This window comes from Coenobita brevimanus, chromosome 93 (assembly GCF_032717465.1).
Source record: "Coenobita brevimanus isolate Jiangsu-jjx chromosome 93, ASM3271746v2, whole genome shotgun sequence".
NCBI classification, from domain to species: domain Eukaryota; kingdom Metazoa; phylum Arthropoda; class Malacostraca; order Decapoda; family Coenobitidae; genus Coenobita; species Coenobita brevimanus.
This window is the reverse complement of record NC_137046.1, coordinates 32,567,218-32,581,937: the sequence shown is the minus strand read 5'-3', so window position 1 is coordinate 32,581,937 and position 14,720 is coordinate 32,567,218. Positions and strand designations below refer to the sequence as shown.

Below are 14,720 nucleotides of genomic sequence, written 5' to 3'. Positions count from 1 at the left end.
AAGTGTTGGGGCGGTAGAAGAAATAAGTGACAAGAAAAAGCGAGGTGTCGGGAACGGTGAGTGGGGTGGTGAAAGATGGGGCTGAGTGGAGAGTGGGTGGGGTAAATGGTGAGGGACTGAGTGGTGAGTGGGAGCGTGTAGAAGGGTGAGAGGGTGGAGTGGGTGGGTTGTTGTGGGGTGAAGAATGAGTGAATGGATGGGTGGGTGGGGTGGGTGAGTTGTTGTGGGGTGAAGGATACAGGAGTGGGTAGGTGGGAAGAGAGTTGGTATGTGGGGTGAATAGAGAGAGGGGGTAGGATGGATGGGGATGAAGGGTGAGAGGGTGGGGTGAGTGGGTTGCAGGGTGAAGCTTGAGAGAAGAGTAGGTGGGTGGGTGGGTATGTGGGATGAATGACGAGAGGGTGAGTATGGGTGGGGATGAAGGGCGAGAAGGTGGAGTGGGGTGAAGGATGAAGGATTGAGCGGGTAGGTAGGCTACGTGGTGTGAATACTGAGAGGGTAGGGTGGGTGTGCGTGGGTGGGGATTAAGAGGTAGAGGGTTGAGTCGGGTGGGTGTGGGTGGAGGTGAAGGGTGAGAGGGTGGGGTGGGATGGGGTGGGTGTGGGGGTGTGGGGAGGGAAGCTGAATTACAAACTGGGCTTCAGATGTACGGGCGTCGGTCATGCCAAGCCAAGGTGAAGGAAGAAAAAGTGAAAATATAGCGAGGGAGGGAGGGAGAGAGGGAGAGAGAGAGAAGAAATAACACGCAGACAGGTAAATGGGACATACGTAAGTTAGAAAATGTTCAGATGGGAAAATAACTAGGAGAGAAAATCACCAGACACAAGGGCACACTCTCATCCCACCCCCCCCCTCAAAAAAAAAAAATAAATAAAAAAAATAAAATAAAAATAAGGGTGACTGGCTGGCCGTACCTTCATGACGGAGAGGAGGACGTAGAAACTTTATAGGGAAAACGGGGGAAGGAGAAAAATTACGTAGGTGCGCCTCAAGTTTTATATTTTACGAGTGTGTTAAGGTGGGTGTCTGGGTTTTTATGGGTGCGGGGGAATGCAGGGCTGCGATGGACGGTGGTGTTTAGGGGGGCGAGTTACGAGGAGCTAGTTACGTCCCTGTTTAAAGTCGGTATTTACGATAGTTGTAGCGCCGCACCTTATGGCTTCATTGGCTGGACGAAAGGAGGACGGTGGACGGGCAGGCTGAGGGAAGTGAGTGGGTGGTGGATGGAAAGGATGACAGATAAATTGAGAGGAAGGTAGAGGGAAAAAGAGGTAGACAGACAGGGAGAAGAAAGAGGAAGGCACAAGTATACAGAAAGATGCGAGAAGTGAGAGGAAGAACGTTAGAAAGACTTATATACAGACAGAAGTGAGTGGACGGTAGATGGAAACAAGGGATGTTGAGGGTGAGAAAGATAGATGGAATGGCAAGTAGACGGGCAGGGAGAAGAGTAAGAAAAGTAAGCAAAATACGTACAGGCGGAAGAGAGAGGAAGGTACTTAGAGAGGCTGAGGAAGAAGGGAAGTGAAGGCCAATAGACGTGAGAGTAAGGTATCTGCAAACAGGATGAGGGAAGGAAGAAAAAAAAAAGAAAAACAGAGGAAGACGAGTAGAAGTGAGGTTGGCAGATAGAGAGGCAAACAGAAGAAATGAAAAAAGTGGAACGTAGACACAAAGAGAGGAGTATAGTTAGAAAGCAAGGCGAACAGATGGGTGAGAGAAAAGCTCATAAAGAGGAGACAGACAGACTGGGAGAAGAGAGATGAAGGTAGACATAGAGATAGACGTTAAGACAGGCAACACACTGGGAGTTAAAATGACAAACAGACAGGATAATATATAAGGGACACGTAGATAAGCACAAAGAAAAACGACAGAGAAAAAGATAGACAGAGAGTTATGGTGTCACACACACACACACACACACACAGCAAGTAAAAGGTAATGAAAGAGAGAGAGAGAGATAATGAAACACACACATACACACACACACACACACACACACACAGGGTAATAGTTATTGAAAGTCAGGTTCATGAGAAATCAGACAATTAGCAAAATCACACTTTTCCGGGTGTTTGTATCCCATCTCACATTTAGAGTGACTCGTGGTGCTAGGGTGCTGTATCTGCTTCTGTTTCATACCAGATTCATGTGTGTGTGTGTATATATATATATATATATATATATACATAATGTCATGTTTTTTGCAATGGGCCTCTTCCCGAGGGCCCAAGTCATTAGGCTAAACCATTTTTTTTAAATTAATTTCTCTATTAACATTGTTACACAACATGGATTACCGGTGTATTGCAGACGACCATACCAAATAGAAGTGCCTCTCCATTAATCAATAATACTAACAATAATTAATAATAATAATAATTATAATAATAGTAATAATAATGTAATAGCCTTTCTTCTCGCATATGGTGAGGTAAGGTATGGAAAAAACGGAGAGAGGAAGCACGAAAGGTAAATAAGTCATCAGCAAGCCCAGTGAGATTACCCTGAAAGTCATTCATTCACCAATTAAATAGCAGTAGTAGTAGTAGCAGTAATAATAACTGGTACTGGAGGGGAAAAAATGTGCCCAAAGAAGCCTGCAACCAAGATGCATCACTCCCGAAAATTTCATGTCTCTATCTCGAAAGGTCTTGGAATGCCAGCCTTCTAGACCTTCCCCCCCCCCCCCATACAAATAATAAAAGTAATAATATCTACAATATCAGTAAGAGCTGCACAGAATGTTCTTAATAGTAGTAGTAGTAGTAGTGGTAGTAGTGATGATGGGCAAAAGGCAGCAGAGTCCAGCAGATTAAAAGCTACCTTACCCAACTCAGCCTAATCAGTCCCGGAGCTTCAAACTTTTTCGAGAACACACGTGAAATCTGCTCCTCATCTGAAAGTTGGCAGTCACGCCCCTTGGTACCTCACTTGCCAGACAACACGCCTAACTTTACACCAAAACCTTCAGGCTGTTTCAAGCTTGTGTCTCCTCCCTCCAATTTCCTCATCACCTTGATAAACACTAGGGGAAAAATTCGAGAAATACTAGTGTTTTGCGTGTGTGTGTGTGTATGTGTGTGTGAGAGAGAGAGAGAGAGAGAGAGAGGTGGAATCTTTCTTAACCAGGTTAGTCGTGGGAAATCACCTCGTACTTTCGACAGTATAATGTTGAAGCGTGTGGAACACAATCTAGGCAGGTGCTCAAAATGTCCTTTACTGCCTGGGTATCAGTCATGGGAGGCCTTTATCTTACCGTCTTGTGAATGAATGATGTGAAGTGTTTTTTGTGGCTCATTATGTAGCTGTCGTTTGCAACTGCAGTTACGAAATGTAACTGGCAAAATTTAGTGGTGGCTAATATTTACGTAAAAACAGTGACGATGCGAAATTATATTACATCAGTTGGTGCGCAGACGCTGTGAAATACTTTACGTAGTTGGTTCACAAAATCTTCAGTACAACGAGCACTGGTCATATCCTACACAACATTGCATCCAGCCTACGACTGAGATTAGATAAGTTTCCTACTTGCTACTGTATTAGTAACACCTTAAGTTGGCAGTGTCTTTCCTGTGCAGGCTTAAATCGTCAGGCATTAGCAAGAAAAGATCATTAAAAATATCACCGGAGACTGGGTATAACTCCTGACAGAGGAATGCATCCTTGTCGTAATAAATACAATTGTCTGTTGCCAGCAGACATAAAATTAATGATGTCCTTTATTACAAATCTCGGGTCGCTTATGTTTGAGTCTCCTTAGGATTGAGATCCAAAATCCAGTAAGCATATTCATCTGCTGTGGTTCTTTTTTTGTTCAGTTGAGGTCTAGTTGTTGTGGTAGGCTAATTCGATACATTAATGGTAGGCATTCAAAGGATCTAACCCCTTATTGGCCCAAATTCGAAATCTTGTTAAGCAGAGATACTAGCCTTTCAGTTGCCATTATTTTCCCTCTGATTGCTGTACCTAGGTTATAATTCGTCAGCTGTCATTTTTTCCTGCCTAATGGCAAGTTATACTCTTCTTCTTTAATTGTTATGTCGATTTCGTAGCCCAAATCCTATCATTCTTTACCTGTCTATTTGCTGTGTCTAAGGTCTAATCTGTCTGGTATCATTCGTTTCCTCCCTGACTGTTTTGCCTATGGTCTAGTCGCCTTTGCAGGAATGTTTCTCTTTTCCTGTCTCATTGTGTCGAACTACAATCAGTTTGGTGTCATTGTTCGCATCTAATTACCATAGCCTGTGTGAGCTTCATTGTGTCAAAGTTCAATCAGTGTGGTGTCATTGTTCGCATCTAATTACTATAGCCTATGTGAGCTTCATTTTATATCCGGTTGTTTGTTGTCTGTGTTTTCTAGTCTATTTACTATTTGTTAAGTTCTAATTCATCTAGTGTCATTATTTTGTTGTCTAACCACTGTGCCGAACTTGTAATCCTTCTGGTGTCAGTCTGTTCCTTTCTGACTGTTGTGTTGAAGCTCTGATCATTCTGATGTCATCATTTTCTTATATAATTTTTGTGTTTTTCACCTGGTTTCATTAATTTTCTGTATAATTGCTCCGTATAAGTTCTTGTCATGATTTTCCTGTGAAATCATTGTGTCGACGCTTTGGTCTAGCTTGTGCTGTTACATTCCTATCTTATTGGTCTGTACAAGTTCTGGTGTATCAGCAGCCATTTTATACCACTCACTGTGTTGCACTTATGTCCTAGTTCATCTGGTGTTAGTATATATATTCCTAATTGCTCTACCTAAGCTCTAGTTTTTCACCTGCCAATATTTCCCTGTGTATTTATTGTGTTGAAACTCTAGTCCGTCTTGTGTCATTCTTTTCCTGTCTAACGGATCATTTAAATCTTCTCCTGTCTGACTCTTGTATCAAATCTCTAGTCCATATGATGCACCTGTTTTCTTCTCTAACTGCTGTGTCTTTTCCGTCACAAGCCACCACAAGTTTCTGCATCGTCAAATCGCTCCGACCAGAAATCAAGGAGGCAGATAGCTGATGCTGCAAGATTTCTGTGGTGTGTAGAGTGAGTTATGGCCATAATTCTTTCAGTCATGAGATTTCTCTTTTAATATATTCTTGCAGCTTCAAATGATAGTGTTTAACTTGGGATGGACTTTTCGAACTATATGATGTAAAAATTAAATCTAACTCCTCCAGTTCCAAAAACATCTAAATTGAATAAAGCCGTTAGATGGCAGCAGATATATAGTAAATGGCTAGCACATCATGGGAGTGAAGAGGTTACTCTTTCAATCTAAGAACGCTTTTTATACTAGGGTAAATCAAAAGTAAAGGCAATATCCTGCTTACTTCACACGTCAGATAATTTTACTCAGCTTGGGGAGAGACGCTCTGAACTAGGGGGCTTACATTAAGTTTACATTGACCCTTTCACTACTAGAGGTCCTTCCTGACGTGTATTAAATCATGAATAAATCAGTAAACCAATAAAGCATTCCTCGCCTGGCATAAAACAGCGTGTCATGCTACCCACTACCCCCTGCAGGGGATCGGCAACCCCTCGCTCGTCCACACTCGCCAGTCTACACATATATACATGGCAGAATATGCATGGCCTACGGAACAAGGCTTTATACAGCAATGTGGATAAAAATACATGGAGAAATATGCACAGTCGAAACATAATAAAATTTAACACACGAATAATGGACACAAATAGAGAAATATTAAACAGTTGTAAAATTTTAGCAAATACAAAAATGCCATTAATGCTCTTACACCAACCTACTCGCTCGTCAGTGAATGCACACATTCACGTATGCTTTCATATACAGTAAGCATACTAAGCGCGGCGAGACTCATGCAGAAATTTTCTCCAAAGTCCACACAACTTTCATAAACACACACGTAAACTACACGAGAAACCCACACACAAATAGACACAGACAAATAGAATCTGGCACCCCACTGTGTAATGCCTGGTCCAGTCGGTCTATAACAGCGGGAGACAACATCTATGCCCCGCTGCCACTAAACCACCCACCTGAATAACTTAGAAATACATCGATCTAGCTAGCCTTTGCCCGTGCCTGGAAACAAGAGAGAGGGAGGGAGGTGGGAAAGGGGGCAGATGAACCAGGTTTCAATATTTACTTAGACCAACACCGCCCTTTATTAATAGGGACTTGCATCACATAGGGGCACAAGAGAGGGCTCAGTATTTACACAAGCCAGTACAAGCCTGCATTAATAGGATCAAACTTCATATACAACACAGGCTTCAATTATTACGAAGACTAACATCACACAACATAGGATTCAGTATTTACCCAGACCAACACGATGGTTTATTAGGAGAGACTAGCTCCACGTAAGAGCATGACAGCGTGGAGCCTGGCCTGTGATCCTGTACCAGGGTTCATAAGCAAGTGTACACTTAATTCCCTCTCGTAACCCAGTTTTTCGGTTACGGGAAAAACAAGAGGTATGGAAATTTCTGCAGTCTCCCTTCCTTATCCTTTTTGTAAGGTAAAAAATGAAAGAAAGAAAGGCTCAAGAAATTTTCCTTATGCGCCTACATGATTTTTTTTTTTTTTTTCCGGAAAGAACAATAGACGTGGGAAACTTCTGTACGCTTTTTGTCCTTCCTGTAAAAACAAAGCATAGTTACCAGTAGGCAACTGATCACAAATTTCTACAGAAAAAAACAACAGACATGGCAAGATTTCGTACATCTGCAGAAAGAACAAAGACACAAGGGTAGACTTTATACCGATCTCCTTCTTCCTGCAAAAACAAAGCAGAGATATGACAGGGAGGTGAAGGAACAAGAGACAGGGGATTCTTACTATTCTTGCCCTTCCTATATATATATATATATATATATATATATATATATATATATATATATATATATATATACTGGTGGTAGGTGGTGGCGGCCATCATCCACTCACTTGATGTAGTGCTGCCTATTTCTTCCTTAGCTTTTATCATTCTTTTTCTGTGCGTGCCCTCCTCTCTTCTTATTTCTTCCATCTTTCCTGTCACTTCTTATTGCTTTTCTTTCCTTTACAGGTGGTTTTACATTGAGTGACAAGCCAAATGGTTTCCTGTAAGCCAAGAAACCATTTACAACGCTGAGTGGTAACCGTATAACCAAACCATACGTGCTCCCTACGTGTCAGCAAATGGGTTGGTGGAGGGTTAGTGCCTCTCCCCGTAAAACAAATAACTCAAAGTCAAATGGCCACCTCTTACGGGATTATGGCGTCCGGCAATATATATATATGTGTGTGTGTGTGTGTGTGTGTGTGTGTGTGTGTGTACTGTAGGTACGATATCAGTCTGTCCTTAAATAACAAGAGAAATATGAAGATTATACAGTTGCGGAATACATAAACCAACATGGGAATATCCCAGGCTCCTTTCGCCCTTCCCACAAAAACAAAGTACATTTACAACAGAGAAGCGACCGCAGGTTTGTGTATCTCGATCCTGAACAGTTTGCGACACTCTGGCCTTTCTGAGCGGTGTTTGGCCCCAGCTGCTAATGGAACTTTGCCTCACGGTGTATACTCAGCACATAAGCCCCGGGATGAAGTGTGTGTGTGTGTAGGGGCCAAATGGGGCTTGATTCGCTCTTGCTTGGTGCCGGAATACCAGACGGGATTATTGATGCATCGATTACGCGAAACATATGAACGATTAACCCAGTGAATCCCATGGCTTTTTTTTTTTTTTCCTTGCAATTTTTGTTGACTTTGCCTCGCTTACTGAAGAGATTCATGAAGGCTGCATCTAATTTCTCCAATTTGAAAGTCTGTCCTAATTATGCCGAATAAAATCGCCAGAACTTAGCTAGACTAGAATGAAAATAACTACGTCACTGGACTAATAGGGTTAACTTGGAGATATACTGAGTTCGTGGTATAACAGAATGTCTTGAAATCATGCCAAAGAAATGTTACTCATATGATGCACAGGGCTTAGTTTAAGAGCAACGCATAACAGTACCTGCAGTTCGAAAGGCAAACACCGATGGTAAAACAAAAATTGGACCCTCGGAAACTCCCATTAATACAGGCTAACGCAGGAGTTGCAGCCATTTTAGGAATGCAACGTTGCTTTGGCGAGGCGTTACGACCCTTCCCACCCCCGTCTCACTTTTTGGACGTTGTGGGTGGAGGTAGACAGGAAGGCTGGTGGACAGAGGGGATGTAGAAAGTTGGGAGAAAATCGAGTACAGAAGGGGTTATGCAAGCAGACAGAGAGAGATAGAGGTATGCACGATGTCAGCGAGAAAGGTAGACAGAGTTATTATGAGACAGATGGGCACGGTGAGAGAAAAGATAAGCAGAGAGACAGACTGGGACATAGGCACGACGGCAGAGAGGTAGGGAGACAGGGAGTCGTAAACAGGCAGCTGAACAGAGGGAGGGAGGGTTAAAGGTAGATAGGCAGAAAAAGAACGTAGAGTGCACACAAGCATTAATGAGACAGAAAGGATGACACTGAGAGTGAAGCAGAGAGGATGGTAGTTTGTCAACAGGAAATTAAAAAGACAGGCTAGCAGAGGCAGGTAGAAAAACAAGGAGAGAGGGAAGTGGCAGCTGGCAATAGAGAGGGAGTTAGGGAGGAAGGCAGGGAGGCTATGACATATTTTAGAAAACAGGCAGACAAACAGAGGGGAAGAGGGAGTTAAGTAGAGGTATACATCATCGTCATTTATATTCCTCACTTGGAATTAATATATTTTATGTGGCACCAAGCTAAGTCTTCCATGGCAACCACTTGTCTCTCTCTATAATCGTAAGTCACAGTTTCTGCTCACCCTCTACCCCCTATCCCAGACACACGAAATTTTAGTTAAAGTTTCACGCCGAACAAAGTGCATGAACATCACTGTCATTGCGAGCCATTCCTTATGCAGTGAAGTTACAAATTACCACATAACACTGATCACCAGGTCGTCCATGAGTGAAATCTTCCCAGGGATGGGGGTATAGGTGAGCAGAAGCTATATGGCTCACTCCTGTGTACAGCACAGCACCTCTCCGGAGTCCATTTGCAACGCACTGTCACTCTGTTTAGCATGTTGCGTTCGTCCTCAGTCGCCCAATGCAAGAGGGAACTGTTTTGCATATGGCACCAGACTATCGTTTTCTGTGAGTGTGTGCTTACCTAATCCCTCCAGTCCAATGATGTATTTTATGCATAGTTCTTGTTATCACCAGTCAGTTTTACTTCAGCTTAGGAGCTATTTTTCGAAATGGTGTAATTAACTGTAGCTTCGAAATTCCGTCCAGCACTTAGTCTTTCGTACACTACATGAATTCGCTTGTCCTTTAGTTAGAATAAATGAATAGCAAACAAAAGTAATTTTATTGAATTGTTGCAATTGGCACATCCCGAAAAATCAATTATAGAGCATCAGTTCTTATGATATTCATCGTCAGGTTACCCTACACTATGACCATAAATCCGGCAGACTTATGGCAACGCATCCTTACTCGCACTGATGATATGCAAGTTCATCTGTCTCTGCTCTGCATATTCTGTGCGCGCGGCTTCAAAAATTCATTGCAATCTGTCTCGCACATTAGCACAGAAAGTAGCTGCGTTAAACATTCATGCTCCGCGAGGGCGGTAAGTGGAGGCAGGATCGCTCAAATGTTTTTGAACTTGCATTAATATGTAATTCATTTTAACTTTCTTCACAACACGGAAATAAGGAAGTTTAAGTTAGCGTCACACGACTGAACGAGAGGCAGCTCAAGGTAAATACCCTTATCGACTGCACGAGGGTCAGTAATGCAGTCAGTGTATCTAAGTAATAATGTTCTAGAATACGATATGCAACAATTGAATTTACGTCAAAGAACTCAGTTGTGCCATTGAGTGGACCAGGACATAGGGGGAAGCGAAGTTTATCGAGGAGTCTGACCGGCCCAGACACTCTCTCTCTCTCTCTCTCTCTCTTTTCAGCTGCAGGTTGGATTTGCTAACCATTACATTACCTGTTCCCCTACTGACAGGAAGAGTAACCGTAATGTTAGTTCCGGCCTGCGTCTGTTGTTGACTTAGAGAAGAGAAAATAACATATTCTGGAGGGTAGAGTCAACGCCACAGGACAAACTTATCCCTAAAGTCAGTTTTCCTCCTTAACCCCACAGGCTAAGCCCCGCCCTGAGAATGTTGTTGAATTAGGTAAGAGTTGGGAAGATCGCATAATCTGGATAATACCTGGAATGCATCTGGGGGATTAACCGTGCTCTCTCACGCCAAACTTTTCCCATCCGTCACTTCGCGCGCTTGCTGGAGCTGGCTGAGAAAAATATTAGCACGGCAAGCCTGCATAAAAGTAACAACTCTGTGTCTGCAGAATATTACTAGACTGGTGCTTCCGAAGATATCTAAAACTATGCAGATAAAAGCAATCAAGAGCCTCATCTACGTGGCAAACCCACTCAGGTGTTTCTTTTATGCTTTTCTATTTACCTGTTAAGCTATCCATAACCAGACGACATAATTCCAGGAGGAGTGACTACAAAAGAATCGGCTCTAAGTCGTTCCCTCGTCCAGCATCAGACTGCCCTCTTTTCACCTCACACCCCCTTCACTCATATATCCCCTCAGTCATATATAGTTACACAATTATCTCCTTAAATTCGTGCACGTATTTTCATAGTATTTTCTTTCTTCCAACAGACACTTTTACTGATACTGTGAAGGGCCTTTATCAGTGAAGAGGTTAGTGCGAGCTATATTCAGTTCCTCCAGTTCGAGCACTCCCCATTTAGTAAAAAGAAAAGTCTATGGAGAGCAAGAGTATGATACCAAGACGTCACTGGATTGAAGGGGTTAATCAAAATCTGTTCTGGAGGATATATAACTTTTGCCGGGAAGTTCGTAAATAATGCAAATCGCTTATCACGAATGTCCTCAACCACCTGGGTGAAGTAGTCTTATCCGTGAGAGGGTAACCTAACCGGCTGTATTTGCACCAAACTAGACACTAAGACGTGTAATGTGATCGCTGGAAGTCTCCTGTCACTAGATTGTCGAAGGTGCTAAGGAAGAATTGATAATGAATTAGTCAAAACGATCACAGGTCATATAGACATAAATATTCCCTTGAACTGTAACGTAACGAATTAATTCCAGTCAGAACTACCGACTAAGACGTGTAACTGTAAGGAGTCTCCTATAGTCACTTGAAAACCTAAGACGTGCCAAAGTTTCTGAGTTAAATAGAAGCATGCCCAATTGCCGATCGACTACTTGTGGGTCAGTAAGGCAGACAGTCATTGTGGAGGCAGGATTTGAGAAGGGGAAGGTATGTGACCTGTAAGTTACCTTTCTTCATCGGTGACAAAATAATGATAACGACAATCATCTGGCTGTCTTGAGTTTATATGACCTGAACAAAATCGTCCGGTTATCCAGAAAGAATAACAATTTCTTATGTTTACCCAAAACGGTAGTCGTGATCAGTCTAAACTCCTTATATCTGGCGACGTATGTAATTGGCTTATTCTTGCCTCCATCCAGCTTTGGGGAGACTTGCAGTGTAAGGGTAATGAAGACTACATTAAAACTCTCCCAATTCGAAGTCTCCCCCCAGTTGCATAAAATCAGCTGGCGGTAGTAATAATAGAGTCGGAAATAGGTCATTGGGTTACAGGTACCGTATTAAAAGTTTTGATGCTCCTGGTTTCTTTTCGGAGCAGTAAGGGTGTCTTGACATTCGCTGGGATAAATATCACAGTTAGGTATTTAGCAGCTAGAAGGTTAAACTAAATGTAAAATGCAAAGTACATATTTCGCACTAAAATCCTGAAGGAAGTAATTTGCATCTGTAAATCTGATACTAGACACCTTGGACACCTACCGTGACTCTGGAGTTCATCTCTGTGATGCTGGCTATCTCACGTTGATCATCTCCGGGGGCGTGAATACAGGGGCTGATGGGTGCAGGGGCAGAAAGCGCGCGCACACACACACACTAACAGTTTCCCTCAGATCCCCCTGGTAACTTCCACGATAGCACACTAACTCATTCACTCCCCGGTCCGACACGTCCAATGGTTATCGCAAGTTATCTGTAGCTTCATCTACATAACTCACTAATTAAGCACTGTCATTTCACTAAAAATTATGCACACACCATTTATAACCACGGGAAGTCTGAATCACATCCTCATTTCGGTCTGGGATTCATTAACCCTGCTCGAGATTCGTGCTAGGAGGCTCTATAACCGTGAACAAAGACGGGCTCAGAGCGAACACGACCCAAGGATTGATGCGATGTGAGGAGCGGAGGGGCGCACGTCCTCACCCGCTCGCCACCAACGGGAAACTAACCAATTGACGCTCTAACGCACAGACGCTCCCGGGGACAGTCTGCTGGTGGTGGAGGGTATGCAGACTGGGCACAATCTGAAGGCGAGGAAACAAGGAATGGGTGAGAATGGTAAGCGTTAGAACATAATGAAAACTAAGAAATGAGGCAGGGAGGCGAGAAAATTAGACGAATACGAACATTAGCATTGAGGAACAGAATACCTGGAGACATTGTAAGGCAAGAGGAAGGCGAAAAGATTGAGCCAATATGAGTATTTTAGGCAGTGATAAAGAGAAAACTAGAAGGGATTATAAGAAAAGAACTGCATGGAAAGATGTAGGGAAGCGAGAAATGTAGACGAACATGAACAACTGGTGCGCTGAAAAATAGAATGCATCAATAGGCAGAAGAATTCGTCATTCATTCCTTCATATATCCATAATCCAGACGTTTATTTGCACCATCGGAAGCGTAGGGGCCCATAGCTAGGCTCACTCATCCCGAAGTGGCATCATGTAAGCAATTATCCCTAACCATCTCTTCGATGTAAACCTTTATGGGCCCCATCCGATTACGGCGACTTAACTCACTAGACCACCAGGCGTCATTTGGTTATTTGGTTAGCACCCAACGTAGTAAATTCTTCCCTTGATTACAAGAAACCACTCGGCTTCTTACTTAGTGTAGAATCATTCAATTGCACTACATCGAATGAGTGGATGGTGAACGCCACCACCTACCACAAACAACTGTCACTCTAAGTACAGTATAGAAAGGGGAACACAGTAGCATGATTGGAGAAAATATTTAGTAAATCTAACTTGATCGCACAGGAAGAGAGAAAGTTACGGAAAATATAGTTCAATCACATGATGAGAGATGAGACATGGAAAATGTTAGGGAATCTAGCGGAAGGGGGAAGATTTGGACGAAGGAAACTAAGACAGCTAGTGAATCTCCTGCTTCCCGTTTCAATATCAGTACTCATTTAACTGCATTGATATTACTTTTCCTCGCTATTATTTCCACGTACAAAGTAGTACAGCACGTGTTTGGGTTATAAATGTTGCGTCTTGAATTATATACCAAGTGATGGAAGACTTGTACGAACTGACTTCTTAATCGAGGCACAAAGTCTCGCTAGTTAACATGCGACATAGTTATAGAATCTGTGCTATGTATATTCCCCAGTGTACAGTACGTATAGCACACACTTAAAAAACAGGTGCACTGCAGGTCTGTGATGCACAATATATTCTGAGCACAAGAAGCTGATTATGCTACACATTTGACCTTGAAGCATGTACGTACAATTTATCCTCCTCAGTTTCTTAAGACGACTTTGAGAACATGTGGAAATAGTTTACTACCTCTGGGGGTCTTGCAAGAATCGGAGTTTACCTGCGAAATGCCAATAAAGGATGCTTGGTTGTAAATGTCACGATGTTTTTGTTCTGTGGCCTCTGCTTCATTTCCACGCACAAGAGCAGCTCACAATACGCCATTCTGCTCGAGGGAAAGACAGAGTGAATAAAGACAGGAACTGACAGCTTTACATGCTGTGGTTTAAACGATAACCTTGATGCTTGCGACAGCTGATCTCATATTGCTCTCATCAACATTTCCACTTTGGGTATCATGTCCAAACACAATGAGGAGACTCATAGCGTGGTTCTTTTAAGAATCTTGGGACGTGGTTGAGAGAAGCGAAGAGGTCGTAGGTGTAATCCACCCCCCGTATTGAGCCACTAATGTTTTGAGGTTACATTTGTTGAGAATAAGACTTTAATACCAGGCCCAAACACCATCTGCATTTGCAATCTTTTTCAGCACGGGGAAAGTGCGCGAGTAGTTTTCTTTCTCGCCGCATCCGTGAGAAATATTATCTGCCTCTAAAGATGTCAGGTATATAAACTAGGCGGGTACTTCCTGTCTTCTTCTTGTTCTTGTTCACCATGCATAAAATCTTAATTTCGAAGTTTTCTACATTCATATCTACCAACATACGACCGTCATCATCTAAGGGAGTACTCCTTCCCCTCCACTTCACCATCCATCATAATACCAGCTCGTATAACTCATGTCCCTCTGTCCACACCACCAATTTTTGCCTTACCCCACCCCCTCCATGGAATTTGGAGAAGTTTTTTGGCACATCTTTCTTGCCACCCGGCAATGTCCACCTGCACAGGGTATACTTCCCCTGCCAAGTCCTCCACTTCATCCTACTCACTCCCCTCGGTCCACCCTACCCTCAAACACTCTTTACTCCTCTCATCCTCACTTTCTAAACGGTAACTTTAGTGGCCAGGCTACAGTGGCCACATCCCCCACTTCTCCACCACTCACAGTCGTGGCCATCCTACTCTCGCCTCTCCCTCCTCCCCACC

At 43.0% G+C, this 14,720-nt stretch overlaps 1 protein-coding gene across 1 annotated transcript in view; it reads right to left on the bottom strand.

Annotated features, from left to right (window-relative positions):
* Window positions 1-12,307, bottom strand: part of LOC145412600 (uncharacterized) — a 180,147-nt gene extending 167,840 nt beyond the window's left edge. Inside the window, exon 1 of the mRNA XM_080282516.1 lies at window positions 11,878-12,307. Within this exon, the coding sequence (XP_080138642.1) occupies window positions 11,878-11,895 (18 nt within the window). The 5' untranslated portion in view covers window positions 11,896-12,307. The remainder of the gene's footprint in view (window positions 1-11,877) is intronic.
* Window positions 12,308-14,720: the final 2,413 nt, after the last annotated feature.